At 51.2% G+C, this 26152-nt stretch overlaps 1 protein-coding gene across 8 annotated transcripts in view; it reads right to left on the bottom strand.

Moving 5' to 3' along the window:
* SSBP3 (single stranded DNA binding protein 3) overlaps nt 1–26152 on the bottom strand; it is a 164757-nt gene that overhangs the window by 112831 nt on the left and 25774 nt on the right. For 2 of the 8 annotated variants that reach the window (XM_058695785.1, XM_058695794.1), the window contains one exon: nt 4371–4552. The exons of 4 other annotated variants lie outside the window; for them this stretch is intronic. In XM_058695785.1, coding sequence (XP_058551768.1) covers nt 4371–4511 — 141 coding nt within the window. In that variant the 5' untranslated portion in view covers nt 4512–4552. Of the gene's footprint in view, nt 1–1309; nt 1429–4370; nt 4553–26152 lie in introns of those variants that run through there. 2 more of the 8 variants (XM_058695802.1, XM_058695820.1) reach the window with 2 other exon arrangements.

Raw genomic sequence — 26152 nt, 5'->3', positions numbered from 1 at the left:
ACCCTACCATCCATGGACTCTCCTGATCATGTAAGGGTGCCTGTCCCTCTGACCTCTACAGTGCACTTCCCAATCTCCCAAATTCCCACCCACCAAGAACCACACATTCCGGCCCAACCTTCTCACACACGGGCCATACACACAGTGGACGGACAGGCCATCAAGGACCTGGCACAGTGGGGGCAAGTCCTCGTCTGGGATCCAGAAGCCCCAAGAGTGGATATGCCCTTGCCTCTGGTCCTCAGCTTCTGCATCTATGAAATGGGAACAGTGAACCTCCACAGCCACCCGCCAGGCCTTTAACACACAGACCTCGCTCTTTCAAAGGGAGGGACGACACCACCTAAAATTCCCTCACGAATCTCAGGCATGCTCAACCTCTCTAGAAGGAAGAAACTGAGGAAAGCAAGAAACCCACGAAGTCAACCCATTGGAACTCCCTGTGAACCGGGGTCCGAGCTAACACAGAACTCTACGCAGGACACGGTGCTTAGAAAAGCATGGCATCTACACATACCAATTACCAGGCCCATGGATTTCTGGGCAATCACAGCCAAGGCGAAAAGAGAAACAGAGCAGACCCCTCTGAGAAAGGTGTCCTCAATACAAGGTCACTCTAAAAGGAAGGCCCCTCGCAGACTGGGAGACTGGGAGCCTCTCTGGCCAGGACAGTGGTGTGAACTAGGTATTCTGTCCTACTTCTCTCTGCTCTAGGCACGGGGCTGGGAGCACAGGAGACGCGCAATGAATGTGTTGAACTGAACCGAATTTCTGGACCACATCCATCTGGAGGTAAGTGAAAGAGGAGGGAAAACCAAGTGTAGATATTGCCCTGGGGGGGGGGTATCCCCCTACCTTACACAGGGGCCCCAAAATTTAAAGAGGATTTTTGTCCAACTAAACAAGTTCCCTGAAAACCCTTCTAAAAAGCCAGTCCCTCTCAGGGCACTAAAAAACAGGATTCCGTTTACACGGTGGTGTTTTAAGAAGGCAGCTATTGTATGCAGGAAAGCGAACCTGAGCGCACACCCTTCTATCCACGCCCCCCCCCCTTTGTGCGAGGGGACAAGTCCCACGTTAGGGTTCCTGGAACCCAGCTCCCTCTCCTCCGCCCACCCTGCCTGGCCAGACCCCCATTAACGCACTGCTAGTGCCATCAACACTGTTGTTTTGGAATGTGCCAGTAATTCTAGTGGCAGGAACAGCAAGCTTTAAGCTCAGCAGAGAAACCAGCTGGAGAGGCAGCCTCATGAAATAATGAAATGCCAAACCAACCCCTACATCTTCTCCAGTCTCTCAGGTCACCTACCAGATTAGAAGGCCTGTTGCTACGGCAACCATATCTTGCAAGTGCCGGCTGAACTTCCCCATAATTTTTAACCCTTTAACTAGCTCGAGGAGGGTGGTGTGCAGATGAGCCCAAACCACGGAGAGTTGGCCGGCTCTGGCTCTGGCTCTGGCTCTGGCGGCGCTTTTACAAATTAAAGCAAGGACGGAGGCAAACAGCGGGACGGGGGGAAGGGCGAAGGTCTCACTTAAGCAAACAGACAAAACAGCACACATCCACCTTCCCTTCCCATCGTCCTGCCACAAAACCACCGCGACGAGCGGCAGCACAGCAAACTTTTCAGGCACCTGGAAACTCGCGCGGAGCACAGGAGCTGGGGACAAGATGGGAATAAACAAAGCCAAGATGGGACCGTGCCTGCCCCTCCCGGCCAGGCTCCGTGCCCTCGCACTGCAGACTATTGCCGGGCCCTTCTGTGGTAAGCAGAAGGCGGACAGGAGCCAGGCGGAGGGGGACAGATGGCCAGGCAAGCACTGGCACTTTCCAGTTGTCTGATGGGCGCCTGCTGCCAAACAAGCTCCCACCTCCCCGCGGCGCACCCCCCCCCCCCCACCATACACACACAGCTCCCGGAAACTGCGGTGCATATGCTCCAAGGGGAGCCAGAGCTCAGGGGGCTGGTTCTTCCAGCCCCTGACCCCCCACATCTGCAACTCATCGGAGATGCACAGGCAGGGGCCTCCACTCCCGCAACCGCCCAGGCCGCTCCCTCCCTCCTTCCAGAGGGAGAGTCTCCCACCCACCCCCAGACACTGAACCCTCTTTGTGCTCAATGACCAGAGTTCAGGGGGTCCCTGAGGAATAAATCTTTAAGATGACTTTCCTCAGCCTCTTGGATTTGACAGGAGAAACTTCATAAAACCACGCAGGGGCAGAAAAACTCGGGCTGGGCTTCGGCACTGGGGGTGAGGCCCCCTCGCCTCACGCCATATCTTCCATGGGGGGAGACTTGGAGGAGACAGGGAACAGGGCCCACCGATGGGAGCACAGGAGGCCTGTGTGGTTTCCCCAAGGGCTGAGAAGGGGTCCCTGGACGGAAGGACGCAAGGAAGGGGGGCTGATTCCTCGAGAGAGCAAAGACAGAAGCGAAGGGGGTAGGAGGGAGGAGAGGAAGGGAAGAAAGCCAGGTACCCAGGACCCAAAGGACAGGCTGGGCAGCAGCAGTGGGTGGGAGGCACTGCCCACGTCTCCCCAGAGTGCCTAACGCAACACCGCCAAAGCAGGCAAGGGGAAATTGAGGCCACTGTGCTGGGCACACACCACAGCCCCTCTCCTGACAGAAGGCTTTGGATTTACTTAGAAAGTTGAGCAGGAGAACTGGCAGGAGAGGGCAGGATGTGCAACATGGGGGTGGGCAGTGCTTCAGTAGTGTGTTCTGGAGGGCAGGGAGGGGGTTCCCAGGCACTGTACTGGCTCTATTGGGACAGAAAAAGGAGAAAATGCAACCCTGCCCACCCTGTCACCTCACCTCCGCCTCAAGCACTGCCCAGCCAGCCTGGCCACCTCCACCTCTCACCCCCACCGGGGGACACCTGGGAGGAAATCCAGTCCAGTGAATTAAAGCACTAATGTTCTCTTTGCCAAGTGATTAACGAGACGTACCACAAACGGCACGGCGCCCAGAGAGGAGTGAGGATTTTTATTATCATGCTCACCCGTCACCCAGGCCTTCTGCACGCACAGCAGCCGGTCAGTCAGGTTAAAGAGGAGCAGAAGAGCGGCCGTGGGGTGGGGGCAGCTAAGGGTAGGCCACATCCCCGGGAAGAGGAAGGGAGGGCACTCTAGCTTCGGCTAGAGTTTTATCACTGGCAGCAAGCACTGGCCACCGTCATACCTGGGGGACACTTCCAGGAGCAGCCGGGAGGGGCCCTTCAAAGGAGGACGCTCCAAAGCCAAGGCAGTTGGGCAACCAGTGCTAACTTCCCCTACCATCTAGACATGGGGTCCTTATATTGGGGTCTCCTTCCCTAACCTACTCAAGGGCAGGGCTGTGACCACACCTTTATATCCCTCTGCAGGGTCCAGGATGGGGCAGGAGCTCCAAGAACACTTGGAAGATAAAAAGGAATTGGCTTTTTTCCATTTTAGCCCACCAGATGGGTAGGCTGCCACCAAGCTTATCCATTGTTTGGTCTCATCTATCCAAATCCTTTGGTTCCCTCAACAAATCCATGTCGAGCACTTTCTATGTGCCAGGCACCAGGCACCATGCATACAACCGTGAAAACTACTGCCCCTCAAGGAGCACCTCTTCCATGGCAACTATCCCCTGTACTCTGCCGGCTTTCCACCCGTCTTGTGCTCAGCAGGCCCTCAGTATCTGATGGCTACATCGGATCCTTGGATTCTCATTAGGTGTGCCCCTAACGCTTGGCCAGCCCACCAGCTCAGGTGGGACAGAGGAAAGCAAGGGCAGGGTATGAGGGTTTCTGTGCAAATCCCAGTACCTGTTGGCCAGGGCTGAGCAGCCAGAACCCTCACAGACAATTCAATTCTACAACCGGCAAACTAAAGACCCTTTCTCAGAGCTGCAGCTCCAGACTCACTCCAGGGTAGGAGAGAGTACCAAGAAAAGATGCAAGAAGCCTTCCAGCTTAGCCTTCCAGCTAAGTTAGCCTTCCAGCTACAAAGGCTAACTTCACTTGCCATGTGACAGGAGAATGGGGACAAGCTGACTTCTACCCTCTGGACCCCAGTATCCCCTGCTGGTGAACCAAGGGAGTCGTCCCTTCTAATCTCTGAAGACATTCGAATAAGCAATGTTAGAAGAGCAGCACCATCCTGGCTGGACAGGGGTTTTGAACAAAGAACCCAGCGAGGAGGATTCCAGGCAGAGTGGGCCTCCTGCTACGGAGTCCCCACCCACGCTCTCAACAACACAGGGAAATTCTACCCACAGCTCTGAATAATAATAGAAGTAACATTTAGGTAAGGTTGGGGATTAAGCTAAACCTCACATAAGAGGCAGGGATGTTGGCATTTGGAAGCAGGAAACAGGCCTGGGAACGCACTTAATACCTACCACAGAGCAAAGCGGATCGCGGCCAGCTCCTGACTCAAGAGCATCTTCGCCCCTGCCACACTTCTCCCTCTTGCCAACTCCAGACACTTCGAGGGTGCCGGGCCAAAGAGTGGGGCTGGAGGTCAGTTTTGGGAGCCACATTTTCAGAAGAACATTGGCAAACCAGAAGCCAGGAGAGAAGCCTTCCAAAACAGAACAGGAGCTATTTTAAATGGAAACCCACTGGTGCAGGTGGGGGAGTTTTATGGGAAGAATAGAGAACATGAATGAGTTGCTATAATTAAACCCCCCCCCCAAGAAAGCTGTCATAAGGAAGAGGGAGTCTTTCTACTTAGTGGTGGTAATACCAAGAACAGACACTAATTCTAACTGTCTAAAACTGAAATGTGCTGCCCTGTCAGGTAGTGAGTTCCCCATCACTGAAGGGGAAGCAGACACTGGAAAGAAAACTTGGGCCAGGGAGTCTCGAGTTCAGAAGGGACTTTAGAGATTATCAAATGGTAAGGTGCTGATGGGAAGAAAATGCAAAGGGGAGCATTCAGGCTGTGCATGTTTTAAAATGGGTTTTCCTGGGGCACCAAGGCGGCTCAGTCACTTGGGCATCCAACTCTTAATTTTAGCTCAGGTCATGGGATCAAGCCCCAAGTTGGGCTTTGTGCTAGGCGTAGAGCCTGCTTGAGATTCTACCCCCCCCCCCGCCCCCCGCCTCTGCCCGTCCCCTGCTCACGCTCTTTCTCTGTCTGTCTCTCTCAATAAAATACCCTTTAGGGGTGTCTGGGTGGCTCAGTCTGTTAAACATCTAACTTTGGCTCAGGTCATGATTTCATGGTTTGTGGGTTTGAGCCCCATGTGGAGCTCTGAGCTGACAGCACAGAGCCTGCTTCAGATTCTGTGTCTCCCTCTCTCTCTGTCCCTCCCCATTTGTGTGATCGCTCTTTCTCTCTCTGTGTGTCTCAAAATTAAACAAACATTAAAAAATAAAATATCCTTGGGGTCCCTGGGTGGCTCAGTTGGTTGGGCGTCCGACTTCAGCTCAGGTCATGATCTCACGGCTCGTGGGTTCGAGCCCCGCGTCAGGCTCTGTGCTGACAGCTCAGAGCCTGGAGCCTGTTTCAGATTCTGTGTCTCCCTCTCTCTCTGTCCCTCCCCACTTGTGTGAGCATGCTCTCTCTCTCTGTCTCAAAATTAAACAAACATTAAAAAATAAAATATCCTTGGGGCGCCTGGGTGGCGCAGTCAGTTAAGCGTCCGACTTCAGCCAGGTCACGATCTCGCGGTCCGTGACTTCGAGCCCCGCGTCAGGCTCTGGGCTGATGGCTCGGAGCCTGGAGCCTGTTTCCGATTCTGTGTCTCCCTCTCTCTCTGCCCCTCCCCCGTTCATGCTCTGTCTCTCTCTGTCCCAAAAATAAATAAAAAACGTTGAAAAAAAAATTAAAAAAAATATATATCCTTAAAAATAAAATAAATAATAAAATAGCTTTTCCTTTAAAAGGGGGGTGGGGTGGGTAGGACTCCTAAGGGGACATGAACATGTTCTTCCTGCCCCTCACTAACCTGCAGAGGGTGTTTTATAAATAGAAAGTCTCCCCAGACATCCTTGGTCAAATTCTTCCCCGCTGCAGAGGTCACTGTTTTTGTGGCCAAAGCTGCAGGTGGTGACTGAGAAGTTGGATAAGTAAGGAAAACTCCATTATGTAAAAACTCAAATGCTTAGGATGCCTCTGTGGAGCAGAGGATCAGAAAATGAGTCAGGGAACAGACTCCGTGTAAGAAACAAGGCAGGTAGGTATTCTCCGTTTTGGGGGGGGGTGGGGGGGGGTGGGGTGCCATGCTGGAATCGATCACCAACATTACCCAATCTGGCACGCTGAGGGTAGAGGGTGGCCACAGAGATCAACATTCACCACCCATGCTGGGAAAATGTTCAGACCACAAATCGGTAATCACCATGAAGCCAGAGCTCGACCTCCTGCCACTGCTGGGTGTCAGTGAGAACCAAGTGTATTGTAACTGCTACTCCTTCAGGGCCTTGTTCACTTGCCGAATACAGAGGACCTAGAACAGTGCCCAGCACATAACATGTGCTCAAGAAATACTCGTAGAGGGGCACCTGGGTGGCTCAGTCAGTTAAGCACCTGACTTTGGCTCAGATCATGATCTCATGGTTCATGGGTTCGAGCCCCACATCGGGCTCTGTGCTGACAGTTCAGAGCCTGGAGCCTGCTTCAGATTCTGTGTCTCCCTGTCTCTCTCGGCCCCTCCCCTGCTTGGGCCACCCCTCTCAAAAATAAATAAACATTTTTTAAAAGTAGAAAGAAAGAAAGAAAGAAAGAAAGAAAGAAAGAAAGAAAGAAAGAAAGAAAGAAAGAAAGAAAGAAAGAAAGAAAGAACGAACAGACTGACTTGTAGAAAGAATGGGTATTTAAAACAAATGAGCAGACCAAGTATCTTTTCCCTTAGTTTTAGAGTCAATTGCATAACTTCTTTTCTCCCGCTGATTCACCTCTCTCCTTGTGTTCAGGCTCAAAATATTACACGAAAATTATTTTTGCATTCCCCGCACCTATGGTGGGATAAAGGAGCAGTCTAGAAGCTGAGGGTAGGAAGTTATGGCATGGGAATATGGAACCCTCAGTTTGAGCTCCACAAGGGTAGGAATTTTGGTCTGTTTTGTTCACTGCTTTCTTCCCAACAATGTGGTATAACAACACTGACACCAGGAATGCACTCAACAAACCTCTAAAGAGCATCAGCAAACACATTCACTGTACTATCTTGGCAAGTCACTTCTCTCTATGGGGCATCTTTTCTCAGCTATAAAATAATAATGCCAGAGGGGCTCAGGGGTCCTCAGCCAGTTTTTACGGGTTCCCACATCTGTGATCCAGGTGAGCTGGCCACACAAATGGCTTTAATCAGAAGCCTGTCCGGGTCCCCCCAGGAGCTGCCACAAAGGAGGAAGCTAGGAGGCAGTGTGGTGCCATAGAAAGAGCACAGGCTTTAGAACCCATATGCTTAAATCCCAGCTCAAGCTCAGGACACAAGACTTAAGGGATGTCACTGAACCTCCTAGAGCCTCAACTTCCCCATGTGCAAGATGGAGAACCACACCAAGCTACCTCTTCAGATGGCAGTCTGGATTATATGATAACGCACGTAAAAGCACCTTGCAAGGGTTAAGGTTAGCCCCGAGTGAGGTTCCACAAACCCTCACTCACAGAAGGACCTCTGTCACTTCCAGTTCTACACTTTACGATGAACTTCTATCCTCAATGGGAGATGCCAATTCGGGACCAAAGTATAGTCAAGACCAATTCCCAAAATAACGTTATTTGAAGATTCACGATCTATCGCTTCTCGGCCTTTTGGCTAAGATCAAGTGTGAAGATTCACGATCTATAACTTGGCCTGTCCTGACTACAAAGATGTAAATGTTTAATCTTATGCAGTTCATTCAAGCTCTTTGCTTCCTTCTCAGAAGACTAAACAGACGAAGGTTTGAAGAAGAGAGAGGGAAATATTTGGAAAACTGAACACCCCTAAAAGGAAGACAAGAGCCTTTCTGAAGCTGCGATTCAACCCACACTGATGGCTGGAGTGGAATAAGCAGAGAAATGCTGCCCCCAATAGAGCAAGCCCTCCCAGACCTCAGACAGGAGGTAGGGAGCCTGCTCACCCTCCTCCCCACAGCCCACCAGTAAAACAAGCAAGGCCGTAATCCGTGGTGTATATCAACACAATACCTATGAGCAGCACAAGTGACAGCCAAAATCAAGACAAGTGACCTTACTGGACTTACGGGACACACTCAGGCCCTCCACACCACTAGGATACTGCCGGGCAATGTGCGTTATCATTAAAAGGTAAAAGACCTCATTTTTAACTCTCCCTGACAGGTAGACATGGCCAGCCTCCTGCCCTCCCACCCCAAGGGTCACCTCTCCCTCCTCGCTAAAATTAGGAGGCAACCAGAAGTTCTCCTGGGAAAAGACTGGGGACATATTTAAAAGAGCTCAGCAAAGAAGGGTTCACAGCCTAGCAAGTATTTGTTGGGTAGTTTCAGGAAATATTTAGAATGTACCCCTTTTCATTCCCAGTGTGGCATCGCATTTGATTATCTTCACCCGGGTTTTGATTTCCACGGTTAGGACAAGCAGAGGAGACCACCGACCAACACATCCACACAAGTACCCTAGCAGGGGGAAGAACTCCACTTTCCTCACCAGTCATTCACTTCCTCACTCCGGACCATGAGCTCCCCAAGAGCATGCTGGGGGCTGCTGCCAACACTGTACCCCCGGACAATCCCCGGCACAAGTAGCTGCTCAAGTAAGAGCAAGCTTCCTCAGGGGGCGCCTGGACGGCTCAGTTGGGAGAGCATGCGACGCCTGATCTCGAGGTTATGGATTCGAGCCCCACCTTGGGTGTACCGATTACTTTAGCAGCCCAGTCGGTGAAACGTCAGACTTTGGATTTCAGCTCAGGTCGTGATCTCACCATTCGTTGAGTTCAAGCCCTGCATCGGGATCCGTGCCGGCAGTACGGAACCTGCTCTGTCGCGCTTTCAAAGTAAATAAATTTAAAAAAACAAAAAACAAAAAAAACTTTCCTCATGTCCACTGAGTGGTGTCAGTCCACAGAGCAGGCTCTCCACTGACAGTCCTCTCGTCCCCCAAAATAGGCCTGGCAAAGGAAGGAGGTTGGGGGACACCAGGGATGGCTCTGCTCTGTGGAAAGACCAATTAGCTAATGAGTGGAGGAGGGGCATCTGGGCGGAGGCCCTCCTCAGGGCCACAGAGGGCGGCGAGTGAGGACTCCACCGGGTTGAAACCTCCACCCCACCCCAGGCTCCCCCAGGAGGGCCCTATACACAGGCACGGGCTCCTGCGACCTGGAGAAGGAAGTTATTCCACCAGGAAGGGTCACCCAATGGTACATTTCCCACCCCACGTGCTCCCGGCCTTGAAAGCTTCAGGAAATAGCAGGCCCCCAAATCTACCTTGTTTTTTTTTTTTTTTTTTCATAGACCAGGTAGTTGGTTTTATTTATTTAAGTCCTAGTTTATCTTCTTAAGCTGTCCAAACATTTGCCAGAGTATCTCAGCCACATGCTAGGCTGCCCTAGGGGTTAGTTCTGCTTTTAGTGGTGGATTTTTTCCCCCTTTCTCTACCCCCTCCACCCGATAACAGCAGAGCCTCACATTTATAAGAGCTGTGCGCTTCCCGGGAGTCACTAATCTGACTGGATGGGGGTGGGGGGCTAGAGTGACGGGTCTCAAAGTGCGTTTGCACAGCACACTCTTGTGTCACTCTGACTGCACACTTCCATGGGGAGTCTGGGAGAGTGGGAGGGGAATAACCCTCCCAGCCTCCACCGTAAGGATGCTCCACTTTCTGGAGGGCATTCTTGGGAAGGGAGGCACCAGGCCTTAGGAAGCCCAGTCTAGCACAGCACCCCTGAACCCCCAGATACTGTCTGCGGAGTCACATCTCAGTTCCACAGGAAAACGATAAAGACATTGGCTTGTCGTAGCCACGTGAGACTTCCAATCCAGACTGCAAAGCTCTTCAATGGCACCCTGCCTTGTTTTGCCAATCTGGGAAATGGGTACAAATGTTCCCTTCTCCTCAACTCCCAAGAGAAGGACCAACAGAGGACACGTGACAGCCCTCAGCAATAATGTGAATACTGAGCACTTCTTCACCTGGAAGAAAAGCATTATTTAGCACTATTCAAAGAAATGAGGGACGATCTTGCTACCATATCAGCCATCTGATACCACACTGACAGTTACAAAGAAGAGGGGTAACCTTCATTTACACTCCTTTACCCCCACTAACCACAGTGTCCTCAGGCCCTCAAAGAAGTAGCCTCTCAAAGTAGTTTCTTAAAAAAACAAGAAGTTGTGTATGAGCAAGGAGCAGAACAGTGCTGTCCCTGAAACAACCCCACGTACCACTGATTTTTTTAATGTTGAAATAAAAGCCTAAGAAAGCCATACGCTGACAAAAAGCAAGCAGGGTTTGTTTTTTGTGTTTTTTGGTTTTTTGGTGTTTTTTTTTTTTCCTCTCCCTGTAAAGATGTATCACAGGGAAAATATAGAAGGAAAGGATATATGCTGTTTTGTGGTAGAGTTTCCTTAATCAGACTTAAGCTGGGATTTGCCAAATCTTACAACTCTTCCGAACAGGGTAATTTGCATAGAGCTAGACACTCCTGCTCTCCAAGAGTCTGGACAGACTACCTCCCAGTTACCAGAGTGGAAACCTAGGGGGCAGACCAGATTCGTGGCAAGGTTGGGCCTCAGGAGAGCTCAGGTTGGTCCCTAACTCAAGTAAGACATTCTTCCCTGAAGAAATTCTTCAGCTGAATGTCTGACTTTAGCTCAGGTCCTGATCTCACAGTTTCTGGGCTCGAGACCTGCATTGGGCTCTGTGCTGACAGCTCAGAGCCTGGATCCTGCTTCGGGATTCTATGTCTCACTCTCTCTCTGCCCTTCCCCCACTCACACTCGCTTACGCTCTCTCTCAAAAATTAATAATAAACATTAAAAAACAAATACAAAGAGAACACTCTAGAGCTAGGGCTGGCAAACTAAAGTCCACAAGCCAAATGTTAATAAAGTTTTACCGGAACAGACACACCCCTTCATTTCTGTATTATATACGGCTGCTTTTGCGCTACGATGCAGGGCTGAGTAGTTGCGACAGAGACCATGCAACCCACAAAGCCTAAAATATTTATTACGTGGCCCTGCACGGAAAAAGCTTGCTGAACCTTACTCTGGAGTCAAACATAACCCACTACAAAGGGTGTAATAATAGATGGGTTTCAAAGAATGAGGATAGCTGGTTCGGCACCTCCACTTCAGAGATGGAGAAACTGAGGCACGAAGAGGAGGAGGTGACCTGCCAAGGTCAGGCTGCAAGAAAGACTGACAGGTCCCTCCTGCCTTCCAACCCAGCACTCCTTTTAACACAACACAATAGGTGAGGCTTCTCATAATAAAACACCAGCAACGGGGGAAAAAATATAAACAGAAAATTCAATTCTGCAAATGTGAATGCCTGGCCCAAGTTTAACATCAGCAATGTAAGAAATGGGGAGGGGAAGGTGACATAGAATGGCCTATGCAAATTAATATCCAAAAAGACACACTATTTTAAGCCCTTTAGAAATACCCCTTCCACATACCCAAAGCGCATGTGCTAATTACAAAATCCCGCCCTCTCCCTGCCCAGGCAGAGGCCCACCCCTCCTCGCCACTGTGGTAGTGAACTTGGCAGTGCTGAACCCAAACAGCCCGTCTTTACCAGTTGTCTGCAATTTCAGCTTTTCTTGGTTCTCACACAACTCTGCCCTTGAGGAGACCAAATTAGAGAGGTCTGTGCTCATTTTAACACTCTAATAATTAAGACCTCTCCCAAAAGGAGTGCCAAGCACTTCCCCCAAAACAGCTACTGGAAATCAGGCTGAGAGGGAAATGCAGATGGGAAAGACCCAGGCCTCCGCAGAAGGGGCAGGAGGGAGGGTTCACATCCACATCCTCCCTTTCCAGAGCCTTCCTCAAACCAGCACCAGGGAAAACCCTGGACACCGTGAACAGTGCATAGGGGTGAAGCAATATTACAAAGTGAAAATTAATTAGCTGGCATGTTGACAGAGGCTCCATTGTGCCGCACGGTGAAGCAATCAAAGTGCAAGGGCATCACACACAATGTCGAAAGGCCCTTGGCAGCCACAGGTACGAGAGGTGAGGACATGCTCTGTCGTGTCACCAATATGGTTCCCTCAAGGAAGGTATGCATGCCTCTGTGTGTGTGTGTGTGTGTGTGTGTGTGTGTGTGTGTGCGCGTGTGTGTGTGTAATGGCTAGTATAAGACAAACCTGGAAGTAGATTTTCTTAAATGAATTTCAAAAACAAGCAATGACCAGCAACCTGACACGACTCTACTCTTCGAAAAGCTGAAGGGAAGGGCAAACACAAACTGAGGAACAGCAGGCAGCTTGCCTATGAGCCACTGAGTGGCCCGAGAGCAGGGCAGGCAGGTTGGGAGTTGTCACTCGCAAGGCAGATGCCAGGAAGGGCAGCTACTCCCCCACGCAAGTGACAGAGCAGGGAGGGGAGGAGGCCCAACTATCACAGATATTAATGGCTCTAGGTGCTCCCTGACGTGCTTGCAATCACCCTATCCAGCCATGTCATGAACTGCCACTCCCACCAGCCCGCACACCCTGGCCATCCCCAGCTCTGCCAGCAGCGGCCTCACCCCCCAGCCTTGCTCATGCTGGTTGCTACACCCCTCCGGACTGACTCTCCCTGAAATCCAGTGGGCTGTGCAGCACGGCCAGTGAGAGCAATGAATGCCTACGCTCAAATCCTCGCTTAGACCCTTACTGTGTGACCTAGGGCGGCCCGCTTGACCTCTCTGTGTCTCAGTTTCCTCGCCTATAAAACTACAGTTCTCGCCTCGTAGTTATTCGTGTGGGTAAGATGAGTTAGGTTACATAAAATGTGGTGAACACTGACCGACACAAAGTCAAGGCTGAATAAGTTAGCATTATTAAGGCCCCCCCACCCCTCCTTCTTGGAGAGCACTGCCTTCAGAAAGCCTTCCCTAATACCCTCCGTGGTTTAACTGCTCCCCCACTGGAGCCCAGGGCTCCAACTGCTGCTAACACCTCTCTGGTGACATTTATAGCTTACTTATAGCTTATGTTGTATGCATGGCTATTTATATAATTGTTGTCCACATGACTCTGAGTTAGGCAGAGTAACTAACTACGTCCATTCCTATATCTTGCAATGCGGGGGCACAATCTCAGGTAACTTTCTCGAACCTTCATTTGTGCCTTATACCAGACCATTACATTGTTGGCTCATAATTCTCTCAAAAACCCTGTGACGCTCCGGACTCTTACCCCAGGTATATGGACGAGAGATTTGATGCTTTATCTCTCATGAATGGGTGACTTACCCAAAGTTACAGTGAGTTATCATGCTGCTATTTAATTTGGGTTTGCTGAAATTAAAGAAATAGAGTGGGCACGCAATAAGGCCTCCTGTCAGAACTGAAATGGCTTTCAGGGCTGAACCAGAGCAGATATTAATACATGTAAATGCAAAGAAAGGGACCCGAAGGTTAAGTCTGGTTGTCAGAAGAAAGAGGGCAGCAAGGTGCAAGGAGGTGCTCTTTACTTTTTATTTTATACACCTCTGCATTTTAGCAGTATTTAACACAAGAAGTACTTGGGTACCGGGGTGCCTGGGTGGCATCCGACTTTGGCTCAGGTCATGACCTCACAGCTCATGAGTTCAAGCGCCACGTTGGGCTTTGTGCTGACAGCTGAGAGCCTGGAGCCTGCTTCAGATTCTGTGTCTCCCTCTCTGCCCCTCCTCTGCTCGTGCTCGCTCTCTCTCTCTCTCTCTCTCTCTCTCTCTTTCCCTCTCAAAAATAAACATTAAAAAAAAGGTGCTATTCACATAATTAAAAATTAAGAATCACGTTATACTCATCTCCTACAAGACCTGTAACCACTCAGACTTAATTCGAATAAAGGTTAGAGATTCCTGGACAAAAGGCGTGGCACGATCCAGCTTTGTAGTCAGACAAACCAGGCTGCCAGTCCCAATACTGTCCCTCTTATAGCTGAGTGACACTGTTCACAGTACCCAGATTCTCAGCGCCTTAGGTCCCTCGAGCAGGAAAGGGACCACGTGATCTCACGGGGCTCATCTGAGGCAGCAAACAAAGTTCTGATGCACCATCTGCACACAGAAGGCCAGAGTGTGGCTGCCTCCCCCTCATTGGAAGGGTTCATTCTAGTCCATATCCACGAGTCAGTCCTCCTCCAAAACGATCTACTTGAGCCAAAAGGAAGAGGGGGAGAAAAGAATGCCACCAACCACTGCTGCTGCCCATAAACCTCCACCCCTGGTGCTCCCGGGCAGCTCAGTTGGCTAAGCGTCCAACTCTTGATTTCGGTTCAGGTCATGATCTTAGGGTCATGATATGGAGCCCCGCACGGGCTCCGCACTGGGTGTGGAGGCTGCTTAAAGATCCTCTCCCTCCCTCTTCCTCTGCCCCTCGCCCACCCCCCTCTCAGAACACCAACCACCCTTTAGGAGCCAGGCAGGATCCAGGCAATAAAAGTGGCGACAGAAACCTTCTTGTAAACGAGGCCCCTGATACCCCATTGTCTCTGTAGTCCAATCTGTGCCTCTTGCACAAGGTTTCAGGGACATAAAAAGCATTCATATAAATGGGTCTCCACTACCAAGCTCTTACACGGGGAAAAAACCTCTCAATCTAAGTCAGTTAATATGTATGAAGTCCCGGCCGCTGGAGCGGAGCTTCAGCAGGGTGAGAGGAGAAAGAACAAGGGGTCGGGGCCCTTCAGTGCCAGACTGGCCAGATTAAGACAGCATGGCCAACAACATGAGGCCCTCCTCTGACTTCCCAGGTGCTGGTTACCTAGGCAAAGGCTGCCTGTGCAGCCGGCGTCTTCCAACTCCGCTGGTTAATACTTTTGCCAAGAACGACGCTGGGAAGTGAACCTCGGAGGCTATGAAGCGATGTGGTGGCAATTCTGATGCACTTGTGGTTATAAAGCATGCTGTGGATACCATGTGACCCAACTATTCCACATCTAAGAATACCATCCCATCTATGTGCACAAATAGCCACGAGGACGTTCATCACAGTGCTGTTTACAACACGAGAAAACCGGCAACAATCTTAATGTTCCATCATGAGGGACCAGTGAATTACCTGGTGATCACTGGAAGACACAAAGTGTCTAAAGACATGGGAGGGCAGAGGCTTATGGGAGCCCTTCACGAGACACCAAATCAGAGGCTTTGTGATGAAACAGACAGCTGTTAGGATGGAGATATTACATCGTAGCCCAGGAAAAAGGACTTGTTCTTGGACTGACAACCAGACCACAGCTGTCCTGGGGAGGGGGGGGGGGGGGTGCGGGGGGGAGAGGGTGGGGGAATCAGGGGCCCCTGGGTGGCTTAGTTGGTTAAGCGTCCAACTCTGCTTGATTTCGGCTCAAGTCATAATCTCACAGTTCTTGAGTTCAAGCCCCACATTGGGCTCTGCACTGACAGCACAGAGCCTGCTTGGGAATCTTTCTCTGCCTCTCTCCCCTACATGCACATGTGCTCTCACTTTCTCTCTTTCTCTCTCAAAATATAAATAAACATTTGAAAATACTGATCACCGGGACACCTGGGTGGCTCAGTCAGTTAAGCATCCAACTTCAGCTCAGAGTAATGATCTCATGGTTTGTGGGTTCAAGCCCCACGTCGGGTTTTGTGCTGACAGCTTGGAGCCTGGAGCCTGGAACCTCCTTTGGATTCTGTGTGTGTGTCTCTCACTCTGCCCCTCCCCCGCTCATGTTCGGTCCCTCTCTCTCTCCCTCTCTCTGTCGAAAATAAAATAAACATTAAATATATAAATATATATTTAATATATATATATATTTATATATTTATATTTATATTTTACATGTATTTATATTTATATATTATAAATATATATATTTATATATATTTATATAAACATATATATATCATCACCCACTACAACCCAGTCACTTTCCCACCTGTAGTATTTCTGAAACCGTTTTAGGATTCCTCAACCAGATAAGGTCCTGTGGCCAAACACGTTTGAGAATCACTGTATTTTATACTATCTGTCCACACCCCACTACCTTACCGTACCTGACTTCTGAGATCTGCAATGCATCCCAATGCACTAAAAACTCGAGAACCCCTAGTTAAAGAAACTGCTTACCCCTGCATTTCGCACAAGAAGCTGGCTGCAGACCCTTCACTGAAACCTGTTTGAACATCTCACTGAAGAGCTGGGGAATGCTGACAAACTAGAAAGTACCCCAGATGTGGCTGGGAGGCATGGGGATCCCTCTCACTTACTAGGGAATCTTCAGCTAAGCCATCTCTTTTCCCTGGGCACAACCACTCCGCCTGGGAACTGAACTAAATCAGAGGGTCACGGGGGCCAAGAGGGGAGGTGTACAGGTGGGAGGTTCAGCAGGCAGGAGGACTCAGCACCCCACGTCCCTTCAACTAGTGGACAGTTCCGTTTTCTGTTTTATTATTTGGTCTTCCACAGAAGCCTTCATTTAAAGAAAGGGCTCTCTTGCCACGAAGAAAAAAAAGTAAGTTAAAAAAACTACCGAAGCCTATGCCCTGTAAGGTACCTTCTAACCATTACAGTTGGCTTTCTTTAAATTTGTATTTCATGTGGGAGAGTCCTCTCAAATGGAAGGGCCGGGCCAGTCTTTCTGGAAAAGGTGAGGGTTTGAGCTGAACTTACTCCAAAAGAGGCTCCGCAGGTTTAGGGTTGGGGATGAACCAGGGAGCCTGCCCGTGGGCAGGAAGGCGGGGAGCGGGGTGACACTGCTGGGGGAGATGAGAGGGTCTGTGCAACTAAGTGGACGGATGAAAAGGCACCTTGGAAACCAAGGTCAAGAATATCCACGTGGAGGCTGACAGCAAGAAATCGGCTGATGTTTGAAGAGTTACACGATCAAAACAAGAGAGCCACTAGTTAGGTGACCGTGGTGGACGGTTTCTGTGGCTCAGCATGGAGGAAAGGCTGAGGTGAAGAAGTGCTCATGGTCTGGCTATCCAAGGTCAGATGCAGAATTCAAGGTTCAACTTGAATGAGAACTTCAAACTCAACCTCCACCTCAAACCTGGTATCTGATGATGCCCAGAACCGGCCTGGATATTCAGACTCGCCAACCAGTCTGAGAACATGACCCTGGTCTTTTGGCCGAGATAGAGGGTTCTCAAGGATGGCACCCCCAAAGACCTCCTGGGCACATACACCCCTCGACGTTATCACCCCTCCACCACGCGGGATCCCCACATCCCGTGAGGGTCTTTGTGTGGAGTGGAAGGTCATCCTTGGGACGACCCATGAGAAAGCAAAACACGGAGTGGAACTCGGGGGTATCTGGAAGAGAAAGGCGTCTGTGCTGCCTCCTCCATGCTTTCTCCAACTAAGAGGGTTCAATCACGTTTCGGCAATTAGCTTGTCCCACCTTCCATCCCCTTCTGGATCACCATCTGGCACTCCAATTCGAGCAGCCCTCCCTCTGTCAACCACTACGCATCTCACTGAGACTCTCCAGGGCCTTCCTGGAAGCCGGTAGTTGGCTCTGTCAGAAAGGTGCACAGCTTCCAACTGGAATCCAGTTACAGCGTGCATCCGGCTTTCACTTATCTAGAAATCCAAACAACCAGGAAACGCAGGCAACGTCACTGGCCCACTTCCAGCTCGTGTGTGACACCGACGACAAGGAACTCCCCTTGCATGCCGATGTTGTTCAGCTGACAACGGCCGGCTAGAATGCGCTACTAAAAGTAATTGGGAACCCGGGGCGCAAGGGAAAGAGTCACGGTGATCAGCTTGCAATGTCTGATGCGAGCAAGGGAGGAGTGTCGGTGTGTGCACCAAGCATTTGCCATCTGTCCTGTGTACCACGACTAGACTGGATTTTACTCCCAGCTTCACCGTATACTGGACGTGTGACTTGGGAAAGTCACAAAAGCCACCTACCTGCCTTTTCCTCCACAAAACAGGATAATAAGCCTTGTCCGTCACTCCACCAGGACTGCTGGAGGGTGCCAACAAGCTTGCGTACTGGAGACCGTGCTATAAAGTATCCAGTGCGGGGGATTATTATATTTAAGGGATTACAGTTCCTCTCCACAAGAGTGGCCCTGAGGCACTACACGATCCTGAAGAGGCTTCTAAATCAACAAAGAATTAGCACAAGCGCGGTGGCTGGGAGGGTGGCAGTCCTGATGAGGCACGGCTCACTTCTGAAGTTGGGAACGGTTCTCTGCCGCCGTCACACAGGACAAGGAGACCCGGGATCCCTGCGTCCTCACGGATTCTTCCTGATGTTGCCTGGCACTGTGCTGTGGCCACACACAGCCTGGAGACCCAAAGGCTCAGAACCACAGGGACCGGTTTGCAAATCGACAGGGACAACTACCTCATCCCAGCAGGGGTGAGGCGGGGGAGAAGTAATGAATGATACTGCTGCCCGGAGACCACTCAAAGGGGGTCTGGAGGTCTTGTAAAGGGCCATGGTGAAAGGCTCCAGGCAACCCCAAAGCTATGGACGCTTGTCCCACTGCATTATTTCTATAACTGTACTGGGTCACCATGCTGGCAGACACTGGACTCTCCACACAGGGGCCGCACGTTCTCATAGGACAGAGGTGTTCGGGGTCTGGATTTGGTCGGGGGGGGGGGGGGGGGGAGGCGGTTCATACACCAGCACCAGGGACAACTGCATCGCTGTGGAGTAGAGACACCATCACAAGCTCAAGCATCCAAGTGGGGGAGTCCGGCTCTCAGGGTTTGAACCCTGGGTCTCCCATGCTGAGAGCGCCTGAAAAACACCCTTAAATTCTCTGCGGCCCAGGTTTCAACTGCAAAATGGGATATTGCCTGCCTTACAGGGTTGGTTATGGGGATTAAGTCACTTCACGCATTCAAGACCAGAGTCTGGCACAGACCAAGAGACCACATGACCACGAGAAAGCTTCACCTTACACAACCAGCATGTTTGGAAGGCGGTCTCTGAGAAAGCCCTGGTAAAACTATAAGCCTTGCCTTACGACACACAGGAGGGCCTGGCAGAGCCTTCCCGTGATGTAACGCAAGAGGGCAGGGACAGGAGGAGACACGCCCGACTCAGAATCTCAGCGCGTCTTGCCAATTATTGTGACTTTGGATCCATTATCCACCCTCCAAGCTGTTTCCTTTTCTATAAAGCGAGGCCAAAATCACCCCACAGGACTGATGAGAGGACCATCAATAATAATTACTAATATCGAGAGATAAGACACAATAATGAAAATGACTACTGTTTACCAGGGCCGTGCGTGTGCCAGTGCTGGGCCGGGCACTCTGCCCACGTTTTATCTAATCCTGCCCAAGTCCCACAGGCTCCTGGCCTCTCAATCAAGGACTGTGGGGGAGGGGAGAGACTGCCTTATGGTCGGATATTTTCTGCCTTGCAACCACCCCTCCTGAAGTTGCTGGGGGGGGGCCACAGCTCCCTGCCCACAAAGCACTCTCTGGACATACCCCACAGAGCAGACTCCATCCAAGAACCTCACTTCAGAGACACGGGTTATTCTCATTTTACAGATAAAGAAACTGAGGCAGGGAGGACTCCCCAGCTCGCCCAACTAGTGGGTTGTACCGCTAGTTAATGAGCATCTCCCTCTCGGCAATAGATCCAATCCTGTCAGGCAAGGCAGTAACTCAGAAGTGGCCATGGTGGGGATGTGTCTCTGGAGCTTGGCTCTCAGGGTGTGAACGCGCGATCTTCCATGCTGTGTGAGCCTGGAAAAGCCCCTTAATTTCTCCGTGGCCCAGGTCTTCAACTCCAAAATGGGATAATACTTGCTTCACATGGGGCGCCTGGGCGGCTCAGTCAGTTAAGCCTCCGACTTCGGCTCAGGTCATGATCTCACGATGTGTGAGTTCGAGCCCCAAGTCAGGCTCTGTGCTGACAGCTCAGAGCCTGGAGCCTGTTGCGGATGCTTTGTCTTCCTCTCTCTCTCTGCCCCTCCCCCGATCACACTCTGTCTCTCTCTCAAAAATAAATAAACATTAAAAAAAAAAAAAACTTACCTCACAGGGTGGGTTATGGGAACTATCACTTTGCACACACAAGACCAGAGCCTGGCACAGACCCGGAGCCCAAATGTCAACCGCTGTCGATGTTCACTGTCCACAGGCCTCCAAAACAAAGATCTGCACCTGCCGGGCAAGTGCTTCCCCTCCACTTTCTCTTCCTCTGTCTCCTTTGCAGCCTAGTGGCAATACCCCCTCCAGAAGCCCCTGAGGCTGCCGGAGACTCCCCTGTCTGGGTTCCTTTCAGATTCTGCCTGGATCCCCTTCCCAGCACGGACTAGGACCTACCTACTCGACTGTCAATCAGTCTGCCCACCCCTCTGGACAAAGATCAACTTGATCCTCACCCAGTTTTGTACCCCCTGAGCACCATGCTTTTGGCAGGACCCAGATGACACTCGATAAATGTAACCAAGTGACTGGCAAGCCACCCTCCGCAGGTTTCCAGTTCTCACACCAGTCATCTTTTACAGAGGGGCCAGGAGTGTCAGAGAAGGTGCTAAGCATCACACATCTGCACTGCTAATGTACACCTGTACCTTGACCCGTTTTCCTGATGGGTAAACTGAGGCTCAGTGGGGCCATGTGATTAAGTTAAGGCCACACAGCTGGAGACGAGCTGGGCCAGGACAAGAGCAAAGTCTACGGACTCCAGCAGACCTTACTGCCTAGTCATCCTCTACTTTGTCTTTGCTTTTCTTCCTTTTCTGTTCTTTTGTGTGTATGGTCTAACAGAGATGTGGCATCTTTTTGCACAAAGTGAGGTGTCCCTGCATATAATTTCCCCGTTACTGGGAACAATTAATAGCAAACCAACGGGCCTCCTCACTGGATGGCTCTGAGGCACCCAGGCCCTCCCCCCAGTGTCACCTGCACTAACCCACTGACACAGACACTCAAATGCCACCTGACTGACTGACAGCCTGGCTTCCACCTTCTTCCCTCTTCCCCTCGAGGGCCCCCAGAACCAACAGGGGAAGTTGGTTGCTAATAGCAACGGCCTTGGGAGCAAGGTGAGACCTAGCAGCCTGCTGCCGAGGGCTGGAGGGAAATTTTCAAGAGCCTCTGGGGCCTCTTTCCATCAATCAAGCCGGCCTCTTCCCTGCCTGGGCCTCAGTTTCCTCTTCTATAAAAAGCAGGCGCCACCTTCCCTGATTCTAGTTGTAGAACTGAGAAGAGTTATGGGAATCCAGCCAACTGGGCCTCTGACTGTGGGGCGGGGGGGGGGGGGGGGGGTTGCTGGTTGGATTTGGATGGGTCAGCAAGTGTTGTTTTTAAAACACAGGAATGCCTCTCAGCACCCTAGCTCGGCAGACCCCACCCCCACCCCCACACACACATATTTACACCCAAGAGCAGCGTCTGAGCTGAGTGCCATGGGCTGAGCCTGTTCCAGGCTATGTGTGATCGGGACCACCGGAGCTAGAGCTACCATTATTTCATCCCATAATCCCTACTCTAGTATAAACCTGCTTGGACAGGAAAGACCAGCTATTCTTGATGTTTAGAGTTGGCACCCAGGAAGTTCACAGGAAAGAGACACAGGTTGTCTGGGGGTGGCCAGCGTGGCCCGATGGCTGGGAGCCCTGAGTCCTGACTCCTACAGCTACCCACAAGGTGGGCGCGGGCTCCGGGAATACAGCCCCTCTGAGCAAACACCCTGGGAAAGTGGTCTCAGTCCCCGTGACCCTTGTTATGAACCCCCTCAGCAAGCCACAAAAGGGCAGTCATCACTCCCTTCAGGAGCCATGGCCCTGCCCCTCCCGGTGCAAGTTCCTGACTTGTCCAAGCCTTTCCAGGATTATCAGTACCAAATCCCTAACATTTTCCGGAGAGAAACTGATTCACAGACCACTCTCAACTATCCTCTGGTTGGAGGCTTATGCTCTCCCCACCTCATAGCTGAAGAAGCTGTGGGTCAGATAAAGAAGCAGTCAAGGAAGCCGTTCACAGGGCACAAGCTTTCCCCGGTTCTCTGCCTCCTTTCCCAAAGCAAACCCCCATCCCCTACAATACTAAGCACCCAGCCCCGGCCCCCAAGAGTTGAGGGGGAGGTGCAGTCGCTGTCTATAATACCGACACCCCCGACCCCAAACCGGGGGTGTCAGGGGAACTCACTGGCCACTAGGGCATGGATTTGCTTTGAAATGCCTTCCGTCCTCACTTTGTTAAAAGGACAATAGCCTAAGCTTCAGCACGATGATGGAACTCTGGTGTGGGGGAGGGAGAAGGGGAAGGGCCTCCCGGGGAGATGTAAACAGCAGCATGGCACCCCCACCCCCTGGGTGAACTGGTAGGAGTCTCACCTGGCAACAGCAAACTAACTTTGTCCTGTGGCAAAACAAACAAGGCCGCAGAGAGGAGAGACCACCCAGCAGGCCGCGAGGACACTGACATAGCCCACCCTTCAGGTCAGCTTCCTACACAGGCCACCAGCTTTCTGCCATGTGGTTCTCCGCTCGTGGGCAGAAAAGTTCAGGGCCTGCTTCTGTCCTCATTTCCCCAGATGTTGGGCAGGACCCTCCAGTCAGAGCCTGCAGGGCTCAACGAGCTCAGCATCATGGCAATGATCCACAGCACATCTCCCTGGAGTCTCAGGGCAGCCTGATCAAAGAACGTCATCGCCATTTTACTGACGGGGAAACTGAGGCTCGGGCAGGGAGGTGGCCTCCCCAAGGGCACTCAATAAATATGGCCAACAGAGTGGATGACAAACCGCTAGGTCGTATTTATTCCTGTTTGGGCGTCACGCCACCCACATGCATCCTTTTACTTACTGGTTTCACAAAGATGTGTGGTGGACCCAGCAGGTATTACTGCCTAGGATACGCAGTGGTGAGCAAAATACTAAGTTGTGCACCCGCGTCAGTGCAAGATCATCTCTAGCGCACCTCCATGGGACTCCCATTCTGAGACACGGTTGATGCTGCTACTGGCCACCCGTGCCACCAGCCACCCTTGACTCTAGTGAATCTCCAAGAGTCAGGTTGTGGGCCACGAGACATAGGCCCTGGTAAACCACCTTATGAAAGGGGACACAGGCCAAGGTCTCCCCCAAGGCTAGTTTAGGTAGCAAAGGTGGTCAAGGCAAGCACTTCAGAGCTCACACAAAAAATTGTCTTAAAAAGTACCACTTTTTAAAGAGAGACGCGCAGCCAGAGGCCTTCCTTTGGACTTTATCTTGACTCCCCAGGCGGCTGCGCTAGCTCCCCCTGCTACTGGAGCCTGCGCAGCAAAACCCGGTCCACTGGGCAGCGGGGCAAGGCCAACCCTGAGCCATCCAAGGGGGCACAGGTGGTGCTGACCAGGCTCAACAGCTAGCGCTGGAGGGGAGGAAGGGGGTGGGCAAAGGAGGGAAGGAGAGAGGAGGGGTTGGGAAGGAGAGGAAGGAGCCTTTGTACTGGCCTCCCTTCCCCCACAGCAATCCCCGGGAGCAACAATCAGTTATGCAAATAGCGACCCCTCCCCCAAGCCAGAGCCACCACCACCCCTGGGGGCCCCCCCCACTCCCTCAGGGTGTCTCAGTCCTCTGTGGGTGTCTCCTTTGCGCCTTCTGCCTCCCCTACACACCCGAGGGGCAGGGGCCCTTAGGCCTTGCCCATTCAGAAAAGAAACCTGCTCCCCACCCCAACCCTACATATCTAAAGTCTTCAATCTTTGGAATTCATTTTACCCTGATTTTACCACTGCCATAATCCTTCCTCGTTCTGGGGCCACAAAAGGCTAATCCAGGGAAATAGTTCACAGCTGGAAGGAGCAACGCATGGCTTAAAGCTACACAGAGTAACTTGAACACACCACCCTTCTCCGTTTCGCGTTGCTAATTCTCTCAATGAAATACAGTATCTGAGGGACAAACTGGTGCGAGGCGGGGCCCTCCACATGCGGTCGGTGTGGACACTTGCCATCCACATGGAAGGTCCCGGCTAGGTGACAACTTCCGGTGTGGGGGGGGGCTCTTATCTCCCCTGCCCTTCTTTTTTTTATGAGATACATACTTCTGATGGTTTCAGTTTCAAATTACCATCAGCCATCTAAATTGGGAATCGCAGAGCCGATACCACAGGTGCATCAGAGGTGGGTATTCAAAGCAGCCCTTATTTACAAAGGGCGATGCAAATCTGCCCCATGAGGCTGGACACAAGTAACACACACCTCGGCTACTGTCCATCCCCGGAACTTCCACCCCAACCAAGCACCAGGGGCACGGGTGGCACATCACCCCCAATCCTGAGATGGCAAATGACCATGGCAATGACGACAGAGATCTTCAGGCACGCGTAGGACCTGGCGCCCGTTATATCGAGTTGAGCTCCTGCCGGCTTTGAAATGAAGACAGTTGAAAGACAGAGCCTAAATGTTCGCTAGGAGTCCTATCTACACACTGGTCAAGTCTTCTCTCACCTCCTGGGCAACAAGGCTCCAAACCAAGAGAAGAGAAAACATGCCACACTCTAGGAACGCCGGAGGGCAGGCCACAGGGACTGCTTTTTTTTTTTAAGTTTATTTATTTTGAGAGAGAGAGTAAAAGTGCAAGTGGGCGAGGGTCAGAGAGAGAGGAGAGAGTGAGAATCCCAAGTAGGCTCCACACCAATAGTGCGGGGGGCTCGAGGGGCTCGATCCCACAAACCGTGAGATCATGACCTGAGCCCAAGCACAGGGACTACTTTTAAAGAGGACAATGAGTAAATGGTCCCAGGGCCAGAGGCCTCAGGCCTCATCTCACTCCTATTACTGAGTTCTCATCAGCTGAAAGTGTGACCCCCTTCCCTGGAATGGCCCCCCACTCCAAAACCCAATGTGGTCCTGGCTTTCCCTACAAGGACTGTCTCCCAGCTTCCCCTCGTAAACCCTCAAAGTCACTCTGCAAACCAGAAGGGCCAGAGCGCTCCAAACAGTCCAACCTCCAACAGTGCATTTGCTGAGTGCTTACTGCATACAGGGCACTGCCTTGCATTCTTCACATACTTAATCCTGAGAAGCGGGCCTTAGGCACTGTTGTCCTCTGTTCTTTACAGAGAAAGAAACAGCCTCCGAGAAATACCAGGGTTACAGGGGACTCGGAATGGGCAATGCCTCCCCCCACTTTCCAGCATCAAAACGGGGGTCTCAAATCTGCTTCTCAGCAATACATACCAATGAGACAAATTTTACAAATCCAATAGTTTTAATGTTCTAATGGATCCCTGTGGCTTTTGATAAAATTCCTAGAGACAGAATCGTATGTAAATCTGAAAAATAACATGTATCAAACAACTCAAATGGGAGTACTGGTGAAACATGCTAGAAAAGTGGGTTAAGAAGACAAAAAGTGGCTTTGGTGACAGCATTTAAGACACTGATGCCAAAAATGCACGTGGAGAACTGGAGTCAATTTTTTTATGTAAGTTGAGAGCAGAGTAGAGCACTTCTAAATTTACACGTTATCTCTTCTAACGTGCTTTTAAACATATATGGTTAAATTAACAACTTGAAATATTTTAAGTAGGGAAAATTACTTCTGGCGACAATGAGGCCACACCAACCGGCCCCAGTTCTGCTCTGCCTCAGCAAATCCACACACCCGCTCCCACCTGACCTCCACAGGCCCGGGTCTCTCAAGTCCAATGTGAGGCACCCAGCCCCATGCCCTCAGGAAGCACACATCCTCACACCCCTGGTTAGAAACCAGGTTCGAAACCAGGCACTGGAGCTCCTACTTTCACCATGAAAAACTCAATCAAGCCCGTCGTTTCCATATGCTCAGCAAATCAAGGTTATGACTAGATTTTTTCCCCCACGTTCAAGTTATCCTCCCCCAATGTATGCTTAGCTCCCAAGTGACCGCTCTCACACTTGTTTTAAAGATAATGAAGACTATCCTGTAACGAGGGTGGGCCTCTGGGAGCCAGAAGTGTGGGTTTGGCTCTTTTAGGGGGATTAGCCCACCCTTATTTCTAGGTGTCACACACAGAATTTGAGACGAAAAGGGCCCCGTTTTAGAAACACTCAGGGCAGGAGAAAGAGGAGCTTTGATGGAGGCCCCAGGGCCCTTCCTGGGGTCCTAGAAGGGGGTCCCCCGACCACACTACAGCCCCAGATCCC

The sequence above is a fragment of the Neofelis nebulosa genome, chromosome 2 (assembly GCF_028018385.1).
Source record: "Neofelis nebulosa isolate mNeoNeb1 chromosome 2, mNeoNeb1.pri, whole genome shotgun sequence".
NCBI lineage: Eukaryota > Metazoa > Chordata > Mammalia > Carnivora > Felidae > Neofelis > Neofelis nebulosa.
Note: the sequence above shows the minus strand (reverse complement) of the source record. Positions and strands in the feature narration are given on the sequence as shown.